Source organism: Taudactylus pleione, unplaced genomic scaffold (genome assembly GCF_031769625.1).
Source record: "Taudactylus pleione unplaced genomic scaffold, aTauple2 ptg000019l, whole genome shotgun sequence".
In the NCBI taxonomy this organism is placed as follows: domain Eukaryota; kingdom Metazoa; phylum Chordata; class Amphibia; order Anura; family Myobatrachidae; genus Taudactylus; species Taudactylus pleione.
In genome coordinates, this window is record NW_028284421.1 from 31,985,962 (window position 1) to 32,009,950 (window position 23,989).

A 23,989-nucleotide genomic window follows, 5' to 3' on the forward strand; every position below is an offset into this window, starting at 1 on the left:
CTGTATAGGGTCTAACAATCCGGAGACCTTTTATCCATATACTGCTCATACAAGTAGCAGTAGCTTGTTATTATAAATTGAGCATTGTGGCAAACCGTAATATTTTACTCAAACTGACCGTTCATATATTCAACTTATTTAACAGCCCTCTTAACCATTATGTGTACCATTCAGCTTAAATTATACTTTGAATGCAGCATGTTATGAATGGCTTACAATAACAGGGAAAATATCTGTAATGTGTATGACATTGGCACATTGCAGACACAGTTCTGAGCCAGTGATGTTTGGTCAGGTGAGGCAGAACCTTTCCTGTCATACGTAGGTTTTTGCTTTAAAAATTGTAAGAAGAAAAATGTAAAGAAAATATTATAAATATCTTCTTTGTATTATTCTAATCATTTTTAGAGTCAAAACTGTGGAGTAAAAAGTCTATGGCAGGTGAGGCACTGCCTCCTTTGTCTACCTTTTCCGCACATCCCTGATCTAAACACACCAAATTTCCTGCACTATATCTGCTGGACCTTTTGTATAATTCCCTCTGGTTCATATATGTATGTGTAAATCTGGCTCTGATACTAGCCTCCCCAGCCATTTACCTCACCGCACGTCACTGTTCTAAGCAGCTATCTGTAAAAAGTGTGCATATCTTTGTCAGTATTTCTTTCTTCCTTCTTTTTTTTTTTTTTTTTTTTTTTTTTGTTTGTTTCTTTTGTCAAAGTGTCTGTTCAACCTGAAACATTTTTTTCAGGGGTTATCAGCAACAAGATGCTCATGAGTTCATGCGCTATTTATTGGACCACTTGCATCTAGAACTTCAAGGGGACACTGATGGCTCGAGTCATTCTGTCATGTCGCAGGCGAACACCAGCCGGTCTTCAAGCAGCAAATGTTGTATGTAAGTGATTTTCACACAACTGTGAGACAGTCACTTGTCCTCTTCCTGACCACTAACTACTGCCTATATGCGTCTTATTATAATTCACCATATTCTGACAGGACGTAAGCAGCAGGCTGAAATTGCAGCAGTGCATCCCAGCTTTTATATTGACAGCCCTGGTTCCTATGCTGTGCCTAGGAACTTTGTCTAGGCTGGCACTATTAGGGCAGAAGGTGTGTTCCACATTTCTCTTGCACCTGTATAGCAATGTATCACTTCCATCTATTTCCTTCTCTGTGTTGGTCAAGCCTATCGGAGGATGTGATCAACATTTATTTATTTATTACCAGTTATTTATATAACGCACACATATTCCGCAGCGCTGTACAGAGAATTTCTTACTATTCATTATCTGTCCCTGCCCCAGCGAAGCTTACAATCTATATTCCCTACCACATGCTCAAAACATACACACTGTGGTCAATTTTGTGGGGAGCCAATTAACCTACCAGTATATTTTTGGAGTGTGGGAGGAAACCGGAGTACCCGGAGGAAACCCACGCAAGCACAGGGAGAATATACAAACTCCACACAGTTAGGGCCGTAGTGGAAAAACTAACCCATGACCTCAGTGCTGTGAGGCAGTAACGCTAACCATTACACAGTCTGTGATCATCATGCATTAGACAAGAGCTAATCTTATGAATTTTGGTGGCTTTCAAAATGTCTGTTACTAAATATAGGCTCCCTATCCATTTGTTTCATTTGCTCTCCCAGTATTCACTGGGTAGGATTGTTTTGATAGCACCCCAACCTTATAGTAGACTATTATAACGTAGCCAGAAATCTTGGTCCACAATCTAGCCAAAGATCCAGGGTGAGTTTCCTCCTTCGTTGCAATTACACTCCATCTACTTTACATGTGGGAACCAAAATAAAGACTTGTTATCTGACCATATTTCCATCTGTCATATTTCATATCAGTCTTTTGTAATGGAAATAAGGGAACTTGAAGGTTGATAAACTAACATGAAGGACCTTTCACCTGAAACTGAATTAAGGGATACGCTATAAAACAATTGATACATGTGTGACATAGGCTTTGTTGATGCATACTGTCTTAAGCCTGTTTGTGTTACAGTAATGGAGCAAACACAGTGGTCACCTCTGTTTTTGGGGGCGTTCTACAGAATGAAGTTAACTGCTTAATTTGTGGAACAGAATCCAGGAAATTTGACCCATTTCTAGGTATGTTTCATTGTTACATAATCACACATACGTATACTAGTTATGTCTTCTGTAAGCCATATAGAATTAACCACTGAACATTCAGCAAAGCTTAGGGATCAATACACATAATATATTCCCAGCTGAACAAACCAAGTACATTGCAAAAGCCTTAATCCACTTGCAAAAAGCCATACCTTTGCTGGTGTTTCATCTATTGCAGGCATAGCAGACTGAAATGTCACTGAATATCAAATCGGGCGGGTAAAACCCAGTGGGAGCCGCATAATTTAAGGGTAACCAAAACTCTTTTTATTTAATGGTAGGCTTTTTTATGACTGTAACTGTATTTTTGAATTGTTTCAACCTGATATACTTTATAGCCCTTTTTTTTTTTTTTTTTTTTTAATTAAACCGGCAGAAGACCTTGAACTGCTACCACCGCTATTAAGCGTAATAAAGTGTCCGGACCATATATGCTGTTATGCAAGGTCAGTACCTTGTCTTGGGCAGCATTTGAAAGTATAAAATGAAGCTTATCACAGCTCACTCTGCTTACGCCATTTGCTTGTAGGGTGATTGGTGCAGCATTGTATGCCGTGTAGTATTTCCCAGACACAGAAGGGGAGACACTGTAATGCGAGATGATCTTGGCATTATTGTTGAAGCTCTCCTGTATACTGTAGCTTTAGCAGGTTATATAAGGCTAATCAAAATAATCGAATCTGCACTTAGCTGAAAGTCTTAGTAAGTAGGCAAACCAGGGTAGGCAGGGCCAGCTTTACTGTAATGTCACACTGATATGTATGGTCTGCTGAGCTTAAACACATTAAGAACTTCTTAAAACGTTAGGTTAGATATGACCAGAGTCTTTCAAGTGAGTACACATACAATAGGTTACATTGGAGCTAATACAGTTAATTTCATGTTCTGGGCTTTGTTTTGTTTTTGTTTGTTTTATTTTCTTTTTGTAACTTTCATCATAAAAGACTTTGTTTTGACATATTATTACAGAACTGTTTTAAATGCATGATGAGTTGCAGCCCGGTTCTATTTCTGTGTATTTATGACAATTTAGCAAGTTGCTTCCTTGTAGACAGTATTTACATATAACTGAAGATGTGAGTAGATGAAGGTGTTTATGTAGCAATTTTCTGAAAAAGACTTGTTTTAATGGATGAAGGTGTTATGACCTAGGGATCATAGTAACAATGGTATTTTAAATGTTAGTAGTCCATTTACCGATATATTTTGTGGATAAAAGTGTTATGTCCAATTCTTAATAAAAATTTATCTTTATCTGTAAATAACTGTTTCTTGAAACAGAACGCCTTCATCCACTCCCTTCTACAATTGTTGCCAATGTTTAATTATGCAGGAAAGTGTTGCTGCAGCTAATAACTGCATATGAGCTTGCTGTGTATGGATGTGGATTAGCTGGTCTACCACTTATGTGACACAATGTTTTCTATGGAAATTTCTGTTTATTCTATTTTCACTTTGTCTTGGATCAGCTAATGCTGGGTACACACTGAACAGATATATGCGCAGATCAAGCGATCTGTAGATGATGGTCGTTCATCCATCATCTTCCAGGCAGCCGCGGGTCCTGTTTTTCCCAGGGGCGTCTCCGCAGCCCTCCCGGCGGCTGCTGTTGCATGTGTACGGGCAGTTGGCTGATCGCAGCGTACACATTTGCCGATGGGTAGATATGTCTGCAGATATTTCTGTCCATCGACTGTGATGCACAGCCAATACGATATGTCTGTGAATTACGTCGTTCAGACCTATCGCTGCTACACACTGGCCGACGGGCACCAGATATATTGGCTGATCAATTGATTGGCCAGTGTGTACCCAACTTTAGTCCTTCCCTTCTGCTGATGCTATGAAAACCATCATGGCTTGAGTAGGTACAGTCTGGCTTGGTGTGTAGATGATCAGGATAAAGGAGGGAGACAGATGTGCTAACACGTGTATGTGATCAATACCTAAAAGCCGCACTCCTAGCTCCTTCCTGCTTTTCACAGCCACACATGGAAGAACCACCAGCTCTGCTTTCTGTGTGTGGTGATAGTGTGGCTCATTTTTAACAAGTCAAAGCTAGAAGCGTTGTAAATAAAGTCCAGTCTGTTTATTATCTGTATGAGCATCTCTTCCTTTACTGTTGCAAAAGACCATTGTTATATTGAACGCAGTAAGTCTGTATAAAGCCTAGCCAATGTATATTTTCAGACGCCAGTGCTGCATTAAAATCGCCTATAGCAACAGCAAAAACTATTTTTGAATTTAGCGTTCTCTTGTATTTGGGTTCAGTATGTTATGTCGACCCTTTAGCATAATAAATGTTGACAGTGTGACTGTCAACATGCAGACCACATCCCCTTGTTTTCATATGTATTGTGCATACTAAAATGCCAATTTCATTATTCATGTCTTCATGGTAATTAGCACTGTTACTGGTCATGCCTGGATAATACATATAAGTCTACAGTGAGATGATATGATCAGAGGCTGCTGAGTATGGTGTATTGGGAACTTCACCTGCCTGACCTCTGCTTTTCTTCACAGATCTTTCTTTAGATATTCCTAGTCAATTCCGTAACAAACGTTCAAAGAACCAAGACAATGGACCAACCTGCACCCTTAAAGGTACAACTTGGTGACAGTGTTTTACATCTTTGCGAGAGAGATACAAATATGTATTCTGCACAGGGCATGCTTGTCTCTGGAATGGGCTATATAATCTTTGGTATTATATGTAACTATACTGGCAGGCATGCAGCAATGTGTAATGTTGTTGTATATGCACTGTGTCAGTTCTCTTTTTTTAATTACTCTACATCATGTATTTCAATGAAAATTAAATGGTATCTGATGACTTTTCTCTCTGTGTGTTATGTATTTTCTATTCCAAAAAAGTTGATTATAAAATGCTTGATTTAAAAAGAAAAACAGCGCAACAAAGGTTGAAATGTATCTGGTTCCTGTTTTTTGCAATTTGGCCATCTTTAACTATGTATGTTGTTTTCTAATCTTAGGACCACTAAGTCCAAAATGTCCAATTTATCAAAACAAATATTATTACTATTATTGAAACTGCTATAATGTTGGGGCCTCATCTCGTGAGAATATCCCAAAACAATATTTCTGAATGTGTGTTTATATTGTCTGTACTTGTTTCTATAAAAGGGACAGAGCAGTGAAGTTAATCAGTGCTTGTAAAAGTCCCATTCTGAGTTTGTCATATGCATCTACATTCCTGTGATGAAAACATTCATCTGTATTGAGCCCCTGCTGTTTGTGATTACCCATGTAGCTTGCCACTTACCTATGTACCCCAAGGCACGATATGTGTCCTACCTCATCTAGCCCCAATAAACCACACTGAGCGGGATGGCTGCCACTTGTGAGCCGCCAGGTCCCATGCAACTCTTCTAGCATCGGCCATCTTTTCTTGCTGAAAATGCCTCTAACTTGCAATGTGATTGGACTAGGATGCACAGGGAGACTTTACTGATTAATTTGATATGCAACACTTGTATATTGTATACATAGCACAATGGCACTTGGCATGTAAAAAAGCTGCGGCCGCTGCATCGTACGACTTCGTACTTCGTATACCGATTCAGAGACTCAGTCGCATATCATATTAATCAGCGCAGTCTGCTGGTGCGTCCTAGTCACATTGCATTGCATCTTACACGTTTTATGCAGAAAAAGATGCCCAACACTAGCAGACTAGAACGGGAACTGGCGCTCCAAGAGGTGCTGTTTGGCATGACTGATGAGGGAGGGCACATCTCTATAGATATATACTTTCTACTTCAGGGTCCATAGGGTATCCACAGGATACCTTGGGGGTATAGGTGTGACGTCAGTCGCAGGGCACCAAAGAGTTAAGCTTTCAGCCTCCCAGGATGCACTAGGTCCCCCTCCTATACCCCGCCCCCGGGCCAAGGCACCTCAGTTTAGTTTGGTGCCCGGCCGGAGTCGGGTGCACCTGTTGGAGTGGGGGCTAGAAGAGCCCCTGAAGCTTTTTCTTCATGCAGCTGTGGCTGCACATCTGGATGAACAGCATGGACAGTCAGTCCTGACGTCCATGCTGTCTTCCCTACACCCCGCCGGTACCAGAACGCCGGTACTGATCCGGGGATGCTGGTGGGCGTCTGGGGTCACAGCTAGCGGTGACCCCAGATGCTCCGTACCATGGCCGGATTCAAGGGGGACAGAGGTAAGCAGCGGGGTCCCGCGGTGGGTCCCCGCTGATCACATGGTCCTAAGTCCCCAGGCAGGGGGCTCCCTGGGGACTGGCTGCAGCGTGGAGCCAGGCGACCAACCTGCGCTTCCACTACCCCCTGGGACAGCGGACCGCAGCAGAGCGGTAGCGCTGCGGCGTCCCAGGGGTTAAATGCATGCCAGGGGAGCGCGCCTTCCCTGTCTCACAGCCGGCGCCTCCCCCGCTGCACACAGCCCTCTCTGCACTGTGCTGACTGGTCCTGTGTCAGCGCTCCTCCCCCAGGCCAGCTTCTCTCTGCTCCTCGGCGGCCATCTTCTCTGCAACGCATGGTGAACGCTGCTGGAAGTCTGGAAGGAAGCATCGTGGTCTGGGTCCTCCCGCATACCTCTCCTCCGCTGTGGTCAGGTCTGTGTATGCAGCGCTGTGTCCTACCAGGCCCTGTGTCTGTGTAGTTGAGTGATCAGCGCTGTTAGTGCAGGAATTGTTATTTCTCTGCATTGCATGTGACTGTGCTAGCGCTGCCTGTAACTTTTCTTCTCTAAACTGTCAGCTTTATTACTGTCCCTGTTCTTTCTGCTAAAGCCCTTGCGGTGCGGTGCTGCAGGGTGGTCTCTCGCCTATTTAATACTTAATTGGTGAGAGAGGTCACATACGTGGTGCCATAATGTCTGAAAGTGATTTTCCCCTCCGGCTACAGTGTACCACGTGCAAAGTACCGTTAGCGGAGGGGGAGGGTAGCGCGGAGGGCCTTTGCCGGCAGTGTTTGTCCATGGCGCGGCCTATTACGGTTACAGCACCGGTACAGGAGCCGCCCTGGGCTTGTTTCGCTCAGGCGTTAACAGCTTTAGTGGGCCAGTTAGCTCCGCAGCCCGCGTTTACTCCGATGGGTTTGTCCCAGCAGTCTGTGGTGTCGTCACCCATGCAGGGGTTCCCACGACAATTGGTGGTACCCCACAGTCTCCCTATTTCCCCGCTCCCGGATTCTCAGGAGCCAGCGTGGGTTAACTCCCTGACAAGTTCTGTACAGCACTTGTCGGATGTGTTGCAAGGGGAGTCTGTGATGCGGCCTCATAAAAGGCCGGTGGCGTCTCTGTCCGCTCCTTATGAGGATGACGAAGGGACGTCTGATGATGGGGAGATTCTGGATCCTTATGATCAGGAACCTTTCCATACTAAGGACGCTGATGCTAAGTCCAAAGTATATATTCCTGGACTTATTCGGGCGGTCCGCACAGCCTTGGTGATTGAGGACGAAGTTCCCCCAGCGGCTAAATCTAAGTATGCCTTTTTCAAAGATGTGAAGGGCGATGCCACAGTCTTTCCTCTTTCGGGTCAGTTGGTGGACCATTTAGAGGAGGCGTGGAAACAACCTGGCAAAAGATACCAGCCGCAGAGACGCCTGGCGGTGGCTTATCCGTTCGCGGATAATTATTTTGCTAAGTGTGAATCCCCTCCACAGGTGGATTCTCACGTGACCCGTCTTGTCCGTAGTGCCACATTGCCGATGCCATCCATGTCCTCCCTTAAGGATGCTACGGACCGCAAGGTAGAAATCTGCCTGAAGTCCGCTTATTCCCTTGCAGGGGGGGCAGCGCGGCCGGCTATGGCCATTTGCTGGGTTGCCAGAGCGATGGAGCGCTGGGCGGATTCATTAGAGGCTTCTTTTGAATCCGACTGTCCGGCCGAACAGGCGGAGTTGATTGGCAATCTCCGTGATTCGGCCACCTACATCAACGAGGCGGCTCTAGACATTAGTACTCTGGTGTCTAGAATTTCTTCAGCAGCGGTAGCTGCTCGTCGCACCTTGTGGCTGCGATCCTGGAAGGCGGACGCAGATCCAAGAAAGGTCTGGAAGCGTTGCCGTTTACCGGAGAAGTTCTCTTCGGTCCGGATCTGGATAAGATTGTGGCCACGCTGGCGGCAGCCAAATCTGCTTGTCTCCCGTCGGCCGCTGCTCCTTCTGGTTCTGGACCATCGTCCTTTCGGTCATCTAGGGCCCAGGGCAGGCCCAAACCACAGTCGTTTCCTCGACAGGCTGGCCCTAAGAAATCGGTCAAGCCCCGGAAACAGGCATGGAGTACCAGACGTCCGGCCCCCAAGCCAGATGACAAGCCTGCGGCCTGACGGTCCGGGTCTCCCCTTGGGGGATCCCAGGGTGGGAGGCCGCCTGCTGCAGTTCTTCCGGTGTTGGTCGTTCACTACGACAGACACTTGGGTTCTGGAGGTGGTCTCTCACGGGTACGCCCTCTCCTTCCGGCACAGACCCCCGGCTCGATTCTTCACCACGGGTCTACCATCAGACCGGAACAAGGCTACGGAGCTGCGGAAGGTATTGCACACTATGCTCCAGGCTGGAGTTATAGTGCCTGTTCCATTCTCCCAGAGGGGCCAGGGTTTCTATTCAAATCTATTTTTGGTACAGAAACCCAATGGGTCATATCGTCCGATTCTCAACCTCAAAGCACTCAACAAGTCTTTGCGGGTCCCGAAGTTTCGGATGGAGACCCTACGGTCCATCATTCTGGCGCTGGAACCTGGGGACTACATGGTGTCATTGGACATACAGGACGCTATGGCGGTCATGGCGGCTTCTCTGCGGCTGCAAGGAGTCCGCATGTTGCCGTACTTGGACGACCTGTTATTGGTGGCAGGATCTCCAGAGCTCCTGTTACACCACTTGGACCTGACCATTGCACTGCTGCAACGGCACGGCTGGCTAATCAACTGGCAGAAGTCCACTCTAATCCCGTCTCGGAGGATTCTGCATCTTGGAGCCTTATTGGACTCGGGACAGCAAAGGATCTTCGTGACGGAGGACAAGATCTCTGCTTTACAGTCAAGGGTGCGCAGTTGTCTGCACAGCCGCCGGGTGTCCTTACACTCGGCGATGAGGTTACTGGGCTCCATGGTGTCGGTGTTCGACATGGTGGTTTCACTCCAGACCTCTGCAGCACCTGATCCTGTCCAAGTGGAACGGGCTGCCTCAGTCTCTGAAGTTCCAGACGATTGTGCTCACCCCGGAGGTTCGCCTGTCCCTTGCGTGGTGGTTAAAGACGACCCACCTCAACAAGGGACGTCCGTTCTGGGTTCCAAATTGGGTCCTGTTGACAACGGACGCCAGTCTTCGGGGCTGGGGAGCAGTTTCGGGTCCACACTTGTTCCAGGGCAGGTGGACACCGACAGAAGCGGAGCTTCCAATAAATATCTTGGAACTCCGTGCGGTCTTCAATGCTCTCCTGCAGGCACAGCGGTTTCTCCAGGGTCACCCGGTGCAGGTCCAGTCGGACAATGCTACCACCGTGGCCTACATAAACAGGCAAGGAGGAACTCGCAGTCGGGCGGCTCTCGTAGAGGTCTCTCGGATCCTGGTTTGGGCGGAGCGCAATCTTCCGGCCATATCAGCGGTCTTCATCCCGGGAGTGCTAAATTGGGAGGCGGACTTTCTAAGTCGCCAGGACGTTCATCCAGGGGAATGGTCCCTGCACCCGGACGTTTTTCAACTACTGGTGGACAGGTGGGGTCTTCCAGAAATCGACCTCATGGCGTCCCGGCACAACAACAAGTTGCCGGTGTACGGGTCTCGCACAAGAGACGAAGGGGCGTCTCTGGTGGATGCTCTGTCCGTCCGGTGGACGTTCAGGTTCGCATACCTGTTCCCTCCGGTCTCCCTTCTTCCACGGGTAATCCGGAAATTCAAACAGGAAGGAGGGACGCTCCTGTTGATAGCTCCCGCGTGGCCCAGACGGCACTGGTTCTCAGACCTTCAGGGTCTGTCCGTGGACAGTCCTCTGCGGTTGCCGCTACGACCGGACCTTCTGTCTCAGGGTCCTTGTCTTCACCCGGACCTGACTCGGCTGTCTTTGGCGGCGTGGCTGTTGAGACGGCCATGCTGAGGTCCTGGGGGTTTTCCAGCTCTGTGGTGCGTACCATGTTACGAGCTCGGAAACCGTCTTCCGCGAGGATATACCATCGCGTGTGGCATACGTTCTTCCAGTGGTGTCGACCGAGAGGTTATGCACCGCGGGAGTTTCGTCTGTCTCGGATTCTCGCCTTCCTGCAAGCGGGACTAGATCATGGGCTTCGCCTTGCTTCTTTGAAGGTACAGGTTTCGGCCCTATCTGTCTGGTTTCACCGTAGGATTGCTACAATCCCGGATGTGCGCACCTTTATGCAAGGTGTTCTCCGTATTCAGCCGCCCTTTGTTCCACCTGTGGCGCCTTGGGATTTGGCTGTGGTCCTGAGGGCTCTCCAAGGACCGCCGTTTGAACCACTGGGCTCAGTGGATATTAAATGGCTAACAGCTAAGACTGTTTTCCTTCTGGCCGTTGCTTCAGCCAGACGTGTTTCTGAGTTAGGGGCTCTTTCTTGTAGACCCCCTTTCTTGGTTTTTCATGGGAACAGGGCAGTGCTCCGCACTCGGCCCGAGTTTCTTCCCAAAATTGTTTCCCAGTTTCATGTTAACGAGGAAATAGTTGTTCCGGCCTTTAACTCACCGGGTCTTTCCGTGGGTGAGGCCTCTTTGGATGTTGTGCGGGCCTTAAGGACTTATGTTGACCGCACTTCTTTGTTTAGGAAGTCGGACGCTTTGTTGTTCTCTATGGCTTCTGTAAAAAGGGTTGGCCTGCTTCAAAGCAAACTTTGGCAGCCTGGATCCGTATGGCTATTTCTGAAGCTTATCTTCATGAAGGCCTACCGGTCCCTCCTTCTCTGAAGGCTCATTCCACTAGGTCTGTGGGTCCTTCGTGGGCAGCTCGACGTGGTGCCTCGGCAGTTCAGATCTGCAAGGCTGCTACGTGGTCTTCTGTCCATACCTTCGTGAGGTATTACAGGTTTGACACCTTCGCCTCTCAGGATGCTTCCTTCGGGCGGCGGATTCTCCTTTCTGCACAGGAGCGTCCCCACCCTTAAAGGATACTGCTTTGGGACATCCCCAAGGTATCCTGTGGATACCCTATGGACCCTGAAGTAGAAAATATGAGATATGGTAAGAACTTACCCTTGTTATCTCTATTTCTACGAAGTCCATAGGGTTCCACAGGACTCCCGCCCTGTCGCACCTGTGCTGCAGATGGGCTTTGCTCTGGTCACCGGTTTTCCGTCTCCCTCTGGTGAGAATGTGATTCTTGTATGTGTCCAGATCTTTGTTCTCTCTCTTCCTTCTCCTCCTCCGGCCTATGGCTTGGTAACTAACTGAGGTGCCTTGGCCCGGGGGCGGGGTATAGGAGGGGGACCTAGTGCATCCTGGGAGGCTGAAAGCTTAACTCTTTGGTGCCCTGCGACTGACGTCACACCTATACCCCCAAGGTATCCTGTGGAACCCTATGGACTTCGTAGAAATAGAGATAACAAGGGTAAGTTCTTACCATATCTCATATTATTTCTCTAAAGTCCTAAAAATATATTCCCCACTGTGATGGTTGTTGGTAAACGAAACTGAGATAAACGCGCTATGATCCAGGTGTTATGAAGATTTTATACCTTGCTGATCTTTTGGTGCAGCAGGTTAACTTCTCTTGTCTTTCCATTTAAGACTGTCTACGCAGCTTCACAGACCTGGAGGAGTTGGATGAGACAGAGCTTTACATGTGCCTGAAATGCAAAAAGAAACAGAAATCCACAAAAAAATTTTGGATCCAAAAGCTACCAAAGGTACAAAGAGTTATGTCTCTAAAGGCAGCAAAATCCTACTTGTGGTAATGGAGTATCTTATATTTGTCCCTGTCTCATGTTATTGTAATCCTGCTGAATTAAAGCTTTGTAACCCATTTCAAATAAGACAGTTACCACAGCACTACACAATATATTAATGATACCCTTCTTTCACTTTGCAGAAAACTTAGTTCTTGCAAACACTTAACTTATTTTACTCTATAAGTAACCACAAACTCTTTTAAAAAAGGAAGTTCTGATTTCTGTAAACCTTACTAAGTACACTCTCCCAAACTATTTCATCCTCCCATCCAGCCACCTATCCTACATTATGTATTATGATATGCTCATTTTAAAGACACTTGAAGTGATGTAGGCAAGCTTTGGGTTGATCAGCAGTGGTGCTCCTCAGAGCCAGACAGGGAGGAATGCATACATAAAGCAGGGACAAACAAGGTAGACAAAATAAATTCAGATGCGAAAATGAAATAATGAGGGGGTCTATTACATTATAACAAGAAAAGAGCAGACAAGAGGAGCGAGTGTGGTACAGAGTGGAGATTGAGATAGTTGTGAGGGACTAGCAGTATAAGTAGTATGTGGGAGTAGGGTAAGGACTAAAAGATATGGCTAGCGGTCTGTCTGATCAGTCATGCACTGAACAGCCTTGTAGGCAGGTGTGAGATATGGCTTCCGGTTCTTAGGCGCATGGCAGGTGTACTTGTAAGATGGAGTGTAGTTTCAGATGTATAAATGGATTCTGGAGGATATTGGGAGCCAAGATAGGGATTTGTACAGTGATTCAGTGAATGTCAAATGGAAAGATCAGGCTTGCCCCATCATTTAGGGTGTATTAAAGTTGGGAAAGATGAGTTAGGGTAATGCCAGATTGGAGAAGGGTTGCACTAGTCATGGAAGGAGATGATGAAAATATGGATTAGAATTTTGATTTTATTTTCAGAAAAGCAAGAAAAAGGCAAATATTAGCAATATTTCAAAGATGGAGGTGTCAGAAGTGTGGGATAACCCGTATGTGTAATATAGCAGGTTGTAGAGTCAAGTGTGGTGTGAGTGAGCATTGAGAGGAGGTGGTGACTCTAGGAGAAGGTGAGATGATGGTGAAATCTGTTTTATCATTTTGAGTTTTGGGTCATCGATGTGGATACAGCAGAGAGACAGTTGACACAAGAAGGGGGAGATCAGGGGCAGTCTGATTAGAAGACAAGAAGGGAGGGAGAGGAAAAATGTGAGATCAGTGTACACAAGTTGCTGAAATAGTTCAGAGAGAGAAGGTGGGTCAAGCGATGGTTTTTTAGGATTGGTGAGATGAGTTTGTGTTTTGAAAGTACAGCTGTTTCCTCATACGTAATTGCTGCAGACGCACCAAACATCCCCTTTCAGCATCTTAGCTACTCTGCTAGCAACGGGGTTCTTTTTATTGCTGAAAATTCGTCTGACGGACCAGGAGACCGCTGCACACAGATATAACAAATTAAATCAGCTGAGTCTACTGAATCTACGCATATACGTAGTGCTACAATTCAGTGGCCACTGCTTTTTTATACAGACTCTGTCACGCACAGATATAAAAGTGTTGTATATCAAATTAATCCTTATAGTCTCTTAGTGCATCCTAGTACATCGCATTGCGACAAAGATGCATTTTCTGCTTAAAAAAAAAAAAAAAAGGTGCCCGGCACTAGCAGAGCCGCATGGGACCTGGTGTCTCACTCACGCCAGGCATCTTGTGTCACGTGGTGTATTGAGGCTAGATATATGAGGACACATCTGTAGTATGAAAGATTGATGAGGCGAGCTAGAGGCCCAAGATTACAAACATATCTTTAGGTGGAGTTAGGTGAGCTAAGAAACTAGAATCTTACTGCTCCTCTTTTGGGTCCTATAATCTTCGCTACTGCCCCGGACAGACTTTTCTCAAATTTCTGTGGCATTGTAAAGTTTATTCTTAACTTGCGTCCAGTAATTGCTTTCCCCATGCCTAACTCCACCCAGAAGCTACATGTTTATTTTGTCTGAAATTATCCTTCAAAATGTTTTAATCATACTTATATTTTTTGTTCACCTTTTTTTAATTTTGAATGTTTAACATGTACTCCTTTTTAATGTGTGTCAGTATGTCCCAACTACAGCCACATGGCAGGTTTATTTATTTGATGTACCACCTAAAGGGGGAGATGTATGATTAGGCAGCTAACAATCAGTAATTATCTGGACCTGCTTCGCCCATTATCGTGGTGAAGCAGGTCCAGACACCGCTCGCATGTATTATAATTGTTTTCTGAAGAGGGAGAGTGTGAATTCACCTGTCTGGTGCATAGCGCTCTCCCTGTTTCGGCTGTGTGACCGGAGCTTTCATACATTCTGCATATGCTCCTGTCATTTTCTCCCAGCGCCACCCAGTATGTATGTCTGAACCGACAGCCAGGGGCAGTGCTGTGTGGTGCGGCAACGAACAGCTGCAGTTGTCAGAAACCTTTCATACATCTCCCCCAAAGTGTGTGTTTACAAAACATGGCCATATTTAAAAAAAAATAAATACAAAATATGTAGCCTAATGCTGGCCATACACGCTACAATTATCGGGGCGATCCGCCTGATATCGGCGGATCGCCCCGATAATTGTAGTGTGTGTGCGGGCGACCGAGGGTTAAAGATTGCTCGGTCGAGCATGCAGGATTGTCCAGCATGCCCGTCCGATGCGATATTTACCCGGTAACTGTCGGCCGCATCGGGCAGTGTATGCCCAGCGCGGCCGACAGACAGACATTTCCAACAGGGAAATGTCTCCTCCCCCGGGGGCGGAGCGCGGATGTCGGGCTATACACTGTGAGATTTCTCTCACAGTGTATGCCGGCGACATCTGCGGCTGGCAGCCGGCCAGATAAACTGTCGTCGGTCTGACAGACATTTTATCTGGCTGTGTATGCCCAGCATTAGTAATATTAAAACAAGCGCTTCTGTAAATGCTGCCTTGTTAACCTGAAAAAGTTCTTGGCTATAATTTAACATTGTGATATATACGTTGAATGTATTGAATGAATTATATAATCTTTAAAACCTTTTATATTGCACAACATGCTTCACTAATGGCCCCCATAATTCTGCGTTTTGCAGGTGATTTTGTGTTAAAAAAAAAACAAAACAGCAATGTATGTGATTCACAAAACAATTCCAAACACTTTTTGGTCAGAATCTATGGTGAATCAGGTTATCCAACATGTTGGACTTCACAGACCTAATGGTGCTGTAGATGCTAGTGTATGGTAACAATCGGCCGATTTACAGACCATTGCTAGTAAAATGATGATCCTTTCAAGATTGGCTGATATGTCTATCCTGAAATCACTGTAAAATATCAGTAATGTATGGGTGCAGATTACTGGTTTGGGGAATCTTTCATTTTTTATTTTTTTTTGGAGGGGGTGGGGGAAATCACATAATCTGTGAATCATTTTTCTTTTTTTTGTGGGGGGGGGGGGGGATTGGTGATGTTAACACTATAAATGGAGCTTCAATGTTAAATGGAGCCATTCACAAAGTATATACATGTGTTTAGTGATTGTGACTGATTATACCCTAGCAAAGTGTTTCCCAAACTCATTCTTCAGGGAGCACTAACAGTGCATGTTTTCCAGGTCTCACATAATCACAAGTGAAATAATTGGTCCACCTGTGAATCTTTTACATTCACTGCCCTAGCAGATTGACCAGCAAGTTTCTTCTTTGTCAGTTACATAGAGCGTTTGCTTCCTCTCTTTCAGCTGCTCCTAGTGCAGACAGCTGGTCATCTAGAGGAACAACTGGTTTGTGTGTGAGGGGAGGATGAAAGCACAGACCTTTTAATTTTGTTACAGAAAATGCTATCCATTCTATATAATGACCACCCTTAAAGACAAGAATTGCTGCTCTTCTACTTTGACAGGCAATATTTGTTGCTGTGTCTGCAGGTTCTTTGCTTACACTTGAAAAGATTTCATTGGACAGCTTACCTTAGGAACAAGGTGGACACATACGTAGACTGTCCACTGCGAGGACTGGACATGAAGTGTTTTTTGCTGGAGGTAATCTATTTAATAATGCAACAAAACACTACAAAATGTATAATATTGGGCTGGTTACCCACTGCCATTGACTCCAGTCCAGATTACATATGGCACGTGATGGTATTGAGCACGTGCAGTCAGTTAGGGGTCAGTGGAGGATGCCCCACTGGCCCAGCAATTTTGCTTATAAGTAAAGCAATGGCCCAAGGTCAGATCAGTCACATGAACACGCTCTGCAACAAGTGTGTGTTTGGTCATTAGAACTAATGATTTTATTCCCATACCCGTATATATGCTTTTACTAGTATTGAAACTACTAGTAGAATCTTGTCTTATGATGCCAGTTTGTAAAAAGATTTCTACACACACAAGTATGATACAATTGTTATAGCAGCCTTATTATGATTTGCTTATTGTTTGATTTCTTCATAACCTAAAAGATTTCTCTTATTGTGAGACAGCCAGAAAATATGGGCCCAGAAAGTTGCCTTTACGATCTAGCAGCTGTTGTTGTTCATCATGGGTCAGGGTGAGTACAGTAAACTTTCACCACTTTCTTCTCTATCTAAAAGCAAAGTAGGGTACTCGTACTCGTTCTTGAATCTTGGCAATATCTATGACTGCTTCAAGACCTACGTTTCTAAGAAATCTACAAAAGAAAAGTGAGCAAAATGTTTTCAGAAATGTTGCTAAATCTTGGTAATATCTATGGTTGGATCTTGATTTCCATGAGCACCCTATTTTGCTTTTATTTTATATATTAATCCACAGCTGTAGACTTTGTTGATGCACCAGGGTAGGTATATTCTGCTGTGGATGTGCTAACGTTTCAACACACACAATTTTTTATTTTTTTAACATAGGTAGATATATATATATTTATCTCTCTCTGTAATGGGGGAGGGTTAAGGTTAGGCACTAAGGGTGGAAGGGAGGTTAGGGTCAGACACTGGGGATGATTAGGGAGAGGGGGAGGGTTAGAATACTGACCGACAAGTGTCTAACTCTGTCTGGGTGTTGGGATTCTGCCCGCTGGGATCCCATACCTATCCCATGTCCTCATACATTTATTGTCCATATGCCTAATGGCGTGAGATGCCCAGTGCAACTGAGCTGCTCCAAGAGGTGCAGCATATTGTCCTTTTTGCTGCGTCTGCTACGCATATAGGAAGCAATAAAACACCAATTAAAGTATACTAGAGATGCTGGCTGCGACTTTAACCACACATGTACAAAGTCGCAGGTGTAGCACAATCGAATTTGCCATGAGAAAAAGCCTTGGCTGCTACATCGTAGCACTTCGTTTACAGATTTAGGCGCAGTCACACATTACATATAAATAAATAAATATATAGATATATATTCACACACACACTGTATATATAGGTGTATATTCTAAATACATTACCTCTTTACATTTATTTGTTCTTTATCTTGGACAGTGTTGGCTCCGGTCACTACACCGCATATGCTACCCATGAGGGACGCTGGTTCCACTTCAATGACAGTACAGTAACCCTAACAGAAGAGGAGACTGTGGTGAAAGCAAAAGCCTACATTTTGTTCTATGTGGAACGTTCGATACCTGCCAGCCCAGAAAAACTCTGAACATTCCCAAGAACTTCACACATGCCCACCTTCCACTAATACTTGATTGGAAAAGAATGTTTTTGTGTTTTTCATGCACTTTCACAGCTTTGTGTGGCTGTCGGAGATAAAAAAAAAAAGAAAAAGCTGTATTGACAGAACTTGTTTGCCACATATGCTGCCAAAGAGGTCTACAGTTCTCTCAATGTAGATCTCCTCCAAAGAAAATGTTAGGTGCAGTAAATCCCTAAATACACTGATATTTCCATCAGGTGAAATAAAATAAAACAGGAAATCTTAAAGCATCCAGTGAAATCATGTAAAGCTTGCGCATATGTTATGTGGTAAAGGTCTAATTGTCAGCAGTGTTTCCATGAGGTTCTAGCCTAGGAAGTACTGTTACGTTCTTGGGACACTAATGCAACAAATAACTGGAAGAGATGGAAAATAATCTCATGATGAATAGAAATTGGTTTGCACCATCCCCTTGGAAAAAATTCTATATGAATTTTTTTTTTTTTTTTTTTTTGGATTTCCGTTCTAGCCTATCAGTTCAGCAGAGGGTAAGTGGCTAGTTTTAAGTCTGAATGTGGATGTAGACCTGGATATACATTAAATAGCATAGATCAGTGTTTTCCAAACTCTGTCCTCAAGGCACCCTAACAGTCCAGGATATTCATAATCATTTGATTTAACGATCTGTTCTCAATCATGGATATACTTAAAACCTGGACTGTTAGGGAGCCTTGAGGACTGCGTTTAGGAAACACTGGCATAGATGTTTGCATAGAACACTGTGAAGTGGTATAACAGTCCTACCTATTTTGTTGCTATTCTGTTTTACTTGTTTATCTTGCAAACTGATATATCTGCTCACCAGATTAATAACTCCAAAGGTGCCTTGCCTATAGGTGCCTGATCTTAGACCACAAGCAAGAGTTGTCATTATACATATCCATGGGAATCATTTTTGGCCATCTTTCTAAAAAGCAGTTATTATTTGGCAAAACTACAATTGCATTCCTTTTTATTAAATTATTTTAAATAAATGGCAGAATTTAATACTCTTTGTTCAGTAGTCCATGTAAAGCCTTCCTGTGGTAGCATTCCTAGTACTGGGTTTATCTTTCTGTCATTGATCCCTTTTTTTTTTTTTTATTCTTTTTTTTTTACTGGCACTGCTAGTTGTGTAATTGGCAATGCGTACCTGAAGAATTCTTATTTGTGAACATCCTCTAATGGTGTGTACACACGGTACGATTTAAATGCACGATCACGATATCGTTCTCGTTCATATCGTGCATTTTTCGGTGCCTCCAACTCACCAATGACCTGGGATGCACGGGGACGATAAAGATATCTGCCATCGACCGTGCATGCAGGCTAACCTGGTCAATATCGACCAGGTTACTATAGGGTCCCGCGATCAACGTTGGCCGTCGGTGGTGTGCTGGATGATCGATAGCGATCATCCAGCACACCCGGGAGATCGTTCAATGATTTAGTTGTCATTGACTATCGTCCCGTGTGTATGCACCATAACACGAATACTACTCTGATAACATCCAAGGTGATAAAGCATTGTTTTATTAGGCTGGTTCATCTAGAATTGCTTGAAGGGGTTTTGCATCCAATGCAGTCAGTCCTCTCCATCCTCCTGTTATCTCATACACCATTTACTGCCTGTTCATGCAGTATAGAACTTATAGTAAACTCAATTATGATCTTGCATTTCATATAATTTCCTCTGTAAATGTATCAGTTATATTCAGAGGGGGTGTTAAATTGAATGCAAGTTCAAAGTCCACATTGCTGTACTGATGCACACATTTCATTGTGAGCGCTACAGGGAACATGCACAGTGAGCTGTATTTGATGGATTCACTGGGGAGTTAATTGCCACGTCTCTTCTCCCTGGGCAATATGACAATGTATTTCAGGTTTCGAAACCCTTTTGGCAGACCCATCAGAAGTACATCCAGTCAAGTCTTATTTTAAGTGTCAAACAAATAACATTCAATGAGCATCAGGAATTTATTTTCTTGTATACGCCCGAGGTGCCCTTTCATGAATGGACTTAAATAGCTGTAGTCATGTTAGTGTGACCTCAACACCATAGTAATGTGGTGCTTTTGTGCAAAGTATTTGTATGTGAATATTTTCTTTGTGTTATGTAGGCTTAGCCCTCTGTTTGCGCTGCTTGTCTACTTTGCAGTCTCTTAAGTTCCTTTGTCATGGTGCTTCTGTTTATTTTTAACACTGTTTCTAACCATTCAAAATGTTCCCATACATCTTGATATACTTTTGCCTTTATTTACTAGTGTCGCCTATAGCAACCAGTCAGAAGCAATTTTTTATCTTTTTTGATTGCAGTTACAGAGCCTTCAGAATGCTTCACTTTTCACATTAGTTTGAAGTTGTAATTTAATAAATAACTATCCAAATGCACACATGGATGTCAGGCATGTGTAAATACCCTCCACTTAGTGATTATACTAAGGAACACAGGTTGGTATGTATATGTTTGTGTATTTAAATGAATACCTTGCCAATCGCTTTTTTACATCACTTTGTAGATTCACTGCATATAAAAGTATATTTGGATTGCAATATATAGAAGACATAGGGGGGAATTTTACCGCGGCTAATTGAATTCCCCCCTATGCCTAACCCTAGCACCAAACCCACTTCCACAGTGGTTTTCTTGATCATTCTCCATTTTCATAACACAATGAGACTGGGTTCTTATTCTTCTGTTCTGTAATATTTTTATAGGATGTAGGGAAAATAATTAAAATGGATTATGTGCATCATACAGCTGTCTGGCAATATTTTCACACCTTTTTCAACATTCCAATATCATTTACTATAAACTTAAGCTGTTCCCAGCGGACATCAGGTAAATAAATGTCTGTGTGGTCATAGCCTAAGTGATGTCATTCTAAGCAGCAATGTGCCTTCACTTTTTCCTGATTTGACACTGCTTGAATGACAACATAACCATCCACCACCATTGAACCTCTCTTGTGAATGCTCCATTCCTCTAAAAGTCTTAACTAAAATTTTATAATCCATTTATTTGCTAAACAAAGTGGATAACCTTCTTTTCTCCATTCTGTCTGGGTAGGGCAGTTTAGAGGGAACAGGGGATATATAAGGCACAGAGCTTTTTTTTTCTGATAAATTCCTGACTTTCTTTTATTTATATATTTTACTTTATGTTTAAACTTAAAGTTGGTTAGTTTGGGAGGCACTTTTCCTGGATTATAACACCAGATGTCTACATGTCAATGTGTAAGACCATTTTAAAACTGCTTTCGCAATGGAGTAGAACTGTTTATGAATAATGCTCTTGCTTAAGCTGTATGTACTTAAAACCACTATAGATATGTAGTGTCAGATTTACATTTGGCACTAGAAGTGTCATAAATCAGAGACCTGGAACCAATGTCCATTCAGAGTTCAGCTCTTCATTTAATCTCAGCACCATGGCTATTCACCAAGGTCCTGTTGGCTACTTTAAAGTAAAGAGGATAACCTGGGTGACCTGTCAATAAGAGCCAGCTCTGTATCTCATCTGCCCATGGTAGCTAACAATTGGCATGGTTGGATTATACAAATAACGCTTATAGCCAAAGGAACTATTGTGTGCACGTGTGTTAGTGCTCAACAATGAGGATGCAAGGGGTAGACTTAAAGTTGGTTTTACTAAATAAGTGTAACAGAAAAATACATACCAAATCAATACACATCACCGCATTATGATACATTTAAAATTATTCATAAAATAAGATAATCCAATAATAGTAGGGATAACCGGACCTGCTCTGTGAGCAATACTGATGTTAACAGGTAGGTAATACCTATGGGTCACAACGGGGGCGGGTGGAGAGGGCAGGGAAAAAGGGGGATTGGGTCACACTGCAGGAGTGATGGTAGTAAATATAAGAAGAAAAAAAGCCAGCTCTGTATCTCTTCTGCCCATGGTAGCTAACAATAGGCATGGTTGGATTATAAGCTAACTGAAGCCAAGCCTTGACATTATCTAGCTTGTGTGTTAAAAAATAGGTACAACTTGCTTATTTCTCTTTCCTCAAGGCTGGGGACACTGGACCATGGGTTGTAGGTGTTAATGCGAGGAACTGGCACTAACCAACTCTGTAAATTTTAAACCCAAGCTCCTCCACTCTGCAACCCCATGAATCAGCTTAGTTTAAGTGCCTGTGGAGCAAGGCTCATTTTTAGAGGGCTGCTGGTCAGTCCTTACTTAGATTTTTTTTTTTTTTTTACAAATCAAACAAAAATTTATATTTGTTGTCTCAGAGACCATCTGGGCCTGGGGACAGAGCACTCCCGCACGGAGCAGCACTGTCCTGGATGGCATCGCCATCTCTCCGGGTCTTCTAACACTGCTGCTCTGGTGGGGAGAGCGCCAGCTACAGGCCACCCGCTTCTCGGGCAGACCAAGTGTTTTCCCCATTGAGGGGAGTAACACTTCAGGCAGCAGTTGCAGCTATCTCCGCTAAGCAGGGGGCGGAGCCAGGCACATCTAGCTCCCCCGCTCTTCAGCTGCAGTTGGAAGGCTCCTACAGCACTGCATAAGAGCTCCAGTCTCTGAAATGAGACCACCCTGCACAAAACGGAGGAAAGTTAGGGAGTAGGGTTCCAGTTCCTCTCCTCTGCGGGGTATTAAAAAGGACAGCAAAGTTATTTTTTATTTCTTTGCCTGTTTGGAGTCGCTGTGCTCAGTGAACGCACTTTATTTATTACTACTTTCTTGGGTCTACCTGCCTTAGCAGGGTAGTGCAGGCGGGGCCAATATGACAGACAAGTCTAAGCCCGCCAAAGTCCAAACCCCTACAATGGCAATATTTTTTACGTGCACCCAATGCCATATCAAATTGCCTTGTGGACAGTTGGACTCTGGGACGCATGGGCTGTCAGCTAGGACCCACTTGTGCGCAGCCATCAGGTGGTGCCACTTCCGCCCCGGGGAACCGGCGTAGGCCCAGCCTTTGGGTCGGTCACTCTCCGACTTGGTGAGGCACATGGTGACTCAGACCATGGTGATATGTCATCAACTTCAAATAAATACACTCTTGGTCAGAGGGATTTTTTAGGGAGAGGACCAGAAACTCAAAATTCCAATATAAAAGGACCAGGAGAGGGAGGAAGAAATTTAAGAACAAGGAATACTGGAGGAAGATGGGAGAAATCCAAAACATACAGGAAGAGATATTAATGGATAAACAAACGGAATTGCAGATTATCAATTTATCCAATAGGATCCTTATAGAACCTCAAAAACGAATCCTGAGTAAAGGACTATCCTATTCTCCAACACAAACCATGAATAGATTCGAATTGGAGAAAGATATACATCTTTTTGCAAGGAAACTATTTCTTAAAAAGTTTTTTCTCAACAAAGAAGATCCTCTTAAAAATTATAATCCTCAAGATAACACACTGTGTACCAGTGAAGAACCACCCCTCTTGATACATCAATTTGACACCAGTGAAGAAAGAGAGGCTTTGGAGACCTTAATTGAATTACAGAATAATAATGAAATATCTGACTCCCTGAAAAAAATCCCTGACAAATCCCTCTTAAAGAAAAAAATCAACGTTCTTTCCCGATATCAATAGCAATCCACACATCAAAATATCCATTGATTTAGTATCACAAGATCTTGACAAGCTAGTAATGAGGAAAGAGAGGATGAAACGTAATATCAGTAAAGAAAAACAAGATGCTCTCAATGACATACAAAAATGGCCAGATGTCCTTATAAAACCATCCGACAAAGGTGGGAATATAGTTCTTTGGCCTAGAGCAATGTATCTCAAGGAAGCGGAAAACCAACTCTTGAAATATCAATGTTATAAAAAAATTAGCATGCAATCCAACAATTGAATTTTTAAAATAATATAACAACTTGATTCAACAAGCAAGGGATGTAGGTACAATAGACAAAACTCAGTTTGAATACCTAGAGACAAAGGAACCTAAAGTGGCGACATTTTATATGTTACCAAAAGTCCACAAGGACAAATTAAAACCACCTGGTAGACCTATTGTCTCGGGTATCAATAATTTAACTGAGAAGGCGAGTTGTTTTATTGACCAACATTTAAGATCATATGTTGTAAGTCTACCATCATATGTCAGGGACACCGTGGACATTTTGACGAAAATAGAAGATCTGACTTTCTTCAGGGACATGGTTGGTCACATGTGATGTGGAATCCCTGTATACTAGTATACAACATACTAGAGGATTGCATGAAATTGAATATTTTTTAAAGCATGGACATTCAGAGTTCAATAAATTCCTGCTTCAA

General features: G+C 43.8%; 1 protein-coding gene across 3 annotated transcripts in view; it reads left to right on the forward strand.

The window, feature by feature from the left end:
* Positions 1 to 20,460, forward strand: part of USP3 (ubiquitin specific peptidase 3) — a 65,038-nt gene extending 44,578 nt beyond the window's left edge. For 2 of the 3 annotated variants that reach the window (XM_088446497.1, XM_088446513.1), the window contains 7 exons: positions 752 to 898; positions 2,022 to 2,128; positions 4,679 to 4,759; positions 11,878 to 11,996; positions 15,965 to 16,078; positions 16,522 to 16,589; positions 17,503 to 20,460. In XM_088446497.1, coding sequence (XP_088302623.1) covers positions 752 to 898; positions 2,022 to 2,128; positions 4,679 to 4,759; positions 11,878 to 11,996; positions 15,965 to 16,078; positions 16,522 to 16,589; positions 17,503 to 17,668 — 802 coding nt within the window. In that variant the 3' untranslated portion in view covers positions 17,669 to 20,460. The remainder of the gene's footprint in view (positions 1 to 751; positions 899 to 2,021; positions 2,129 to 4,678; positions 4,760 to 11,877; positions 11,997 to 15,964; positions 16,079 to 16,521; positions 16,590 to 17,502) is intronic. The other variant, XM_088446505.1, reaches the window with a different exon arrangement.
* Positions 20,461 to 23,989: the final 3,529 nt, after the last annotated feature.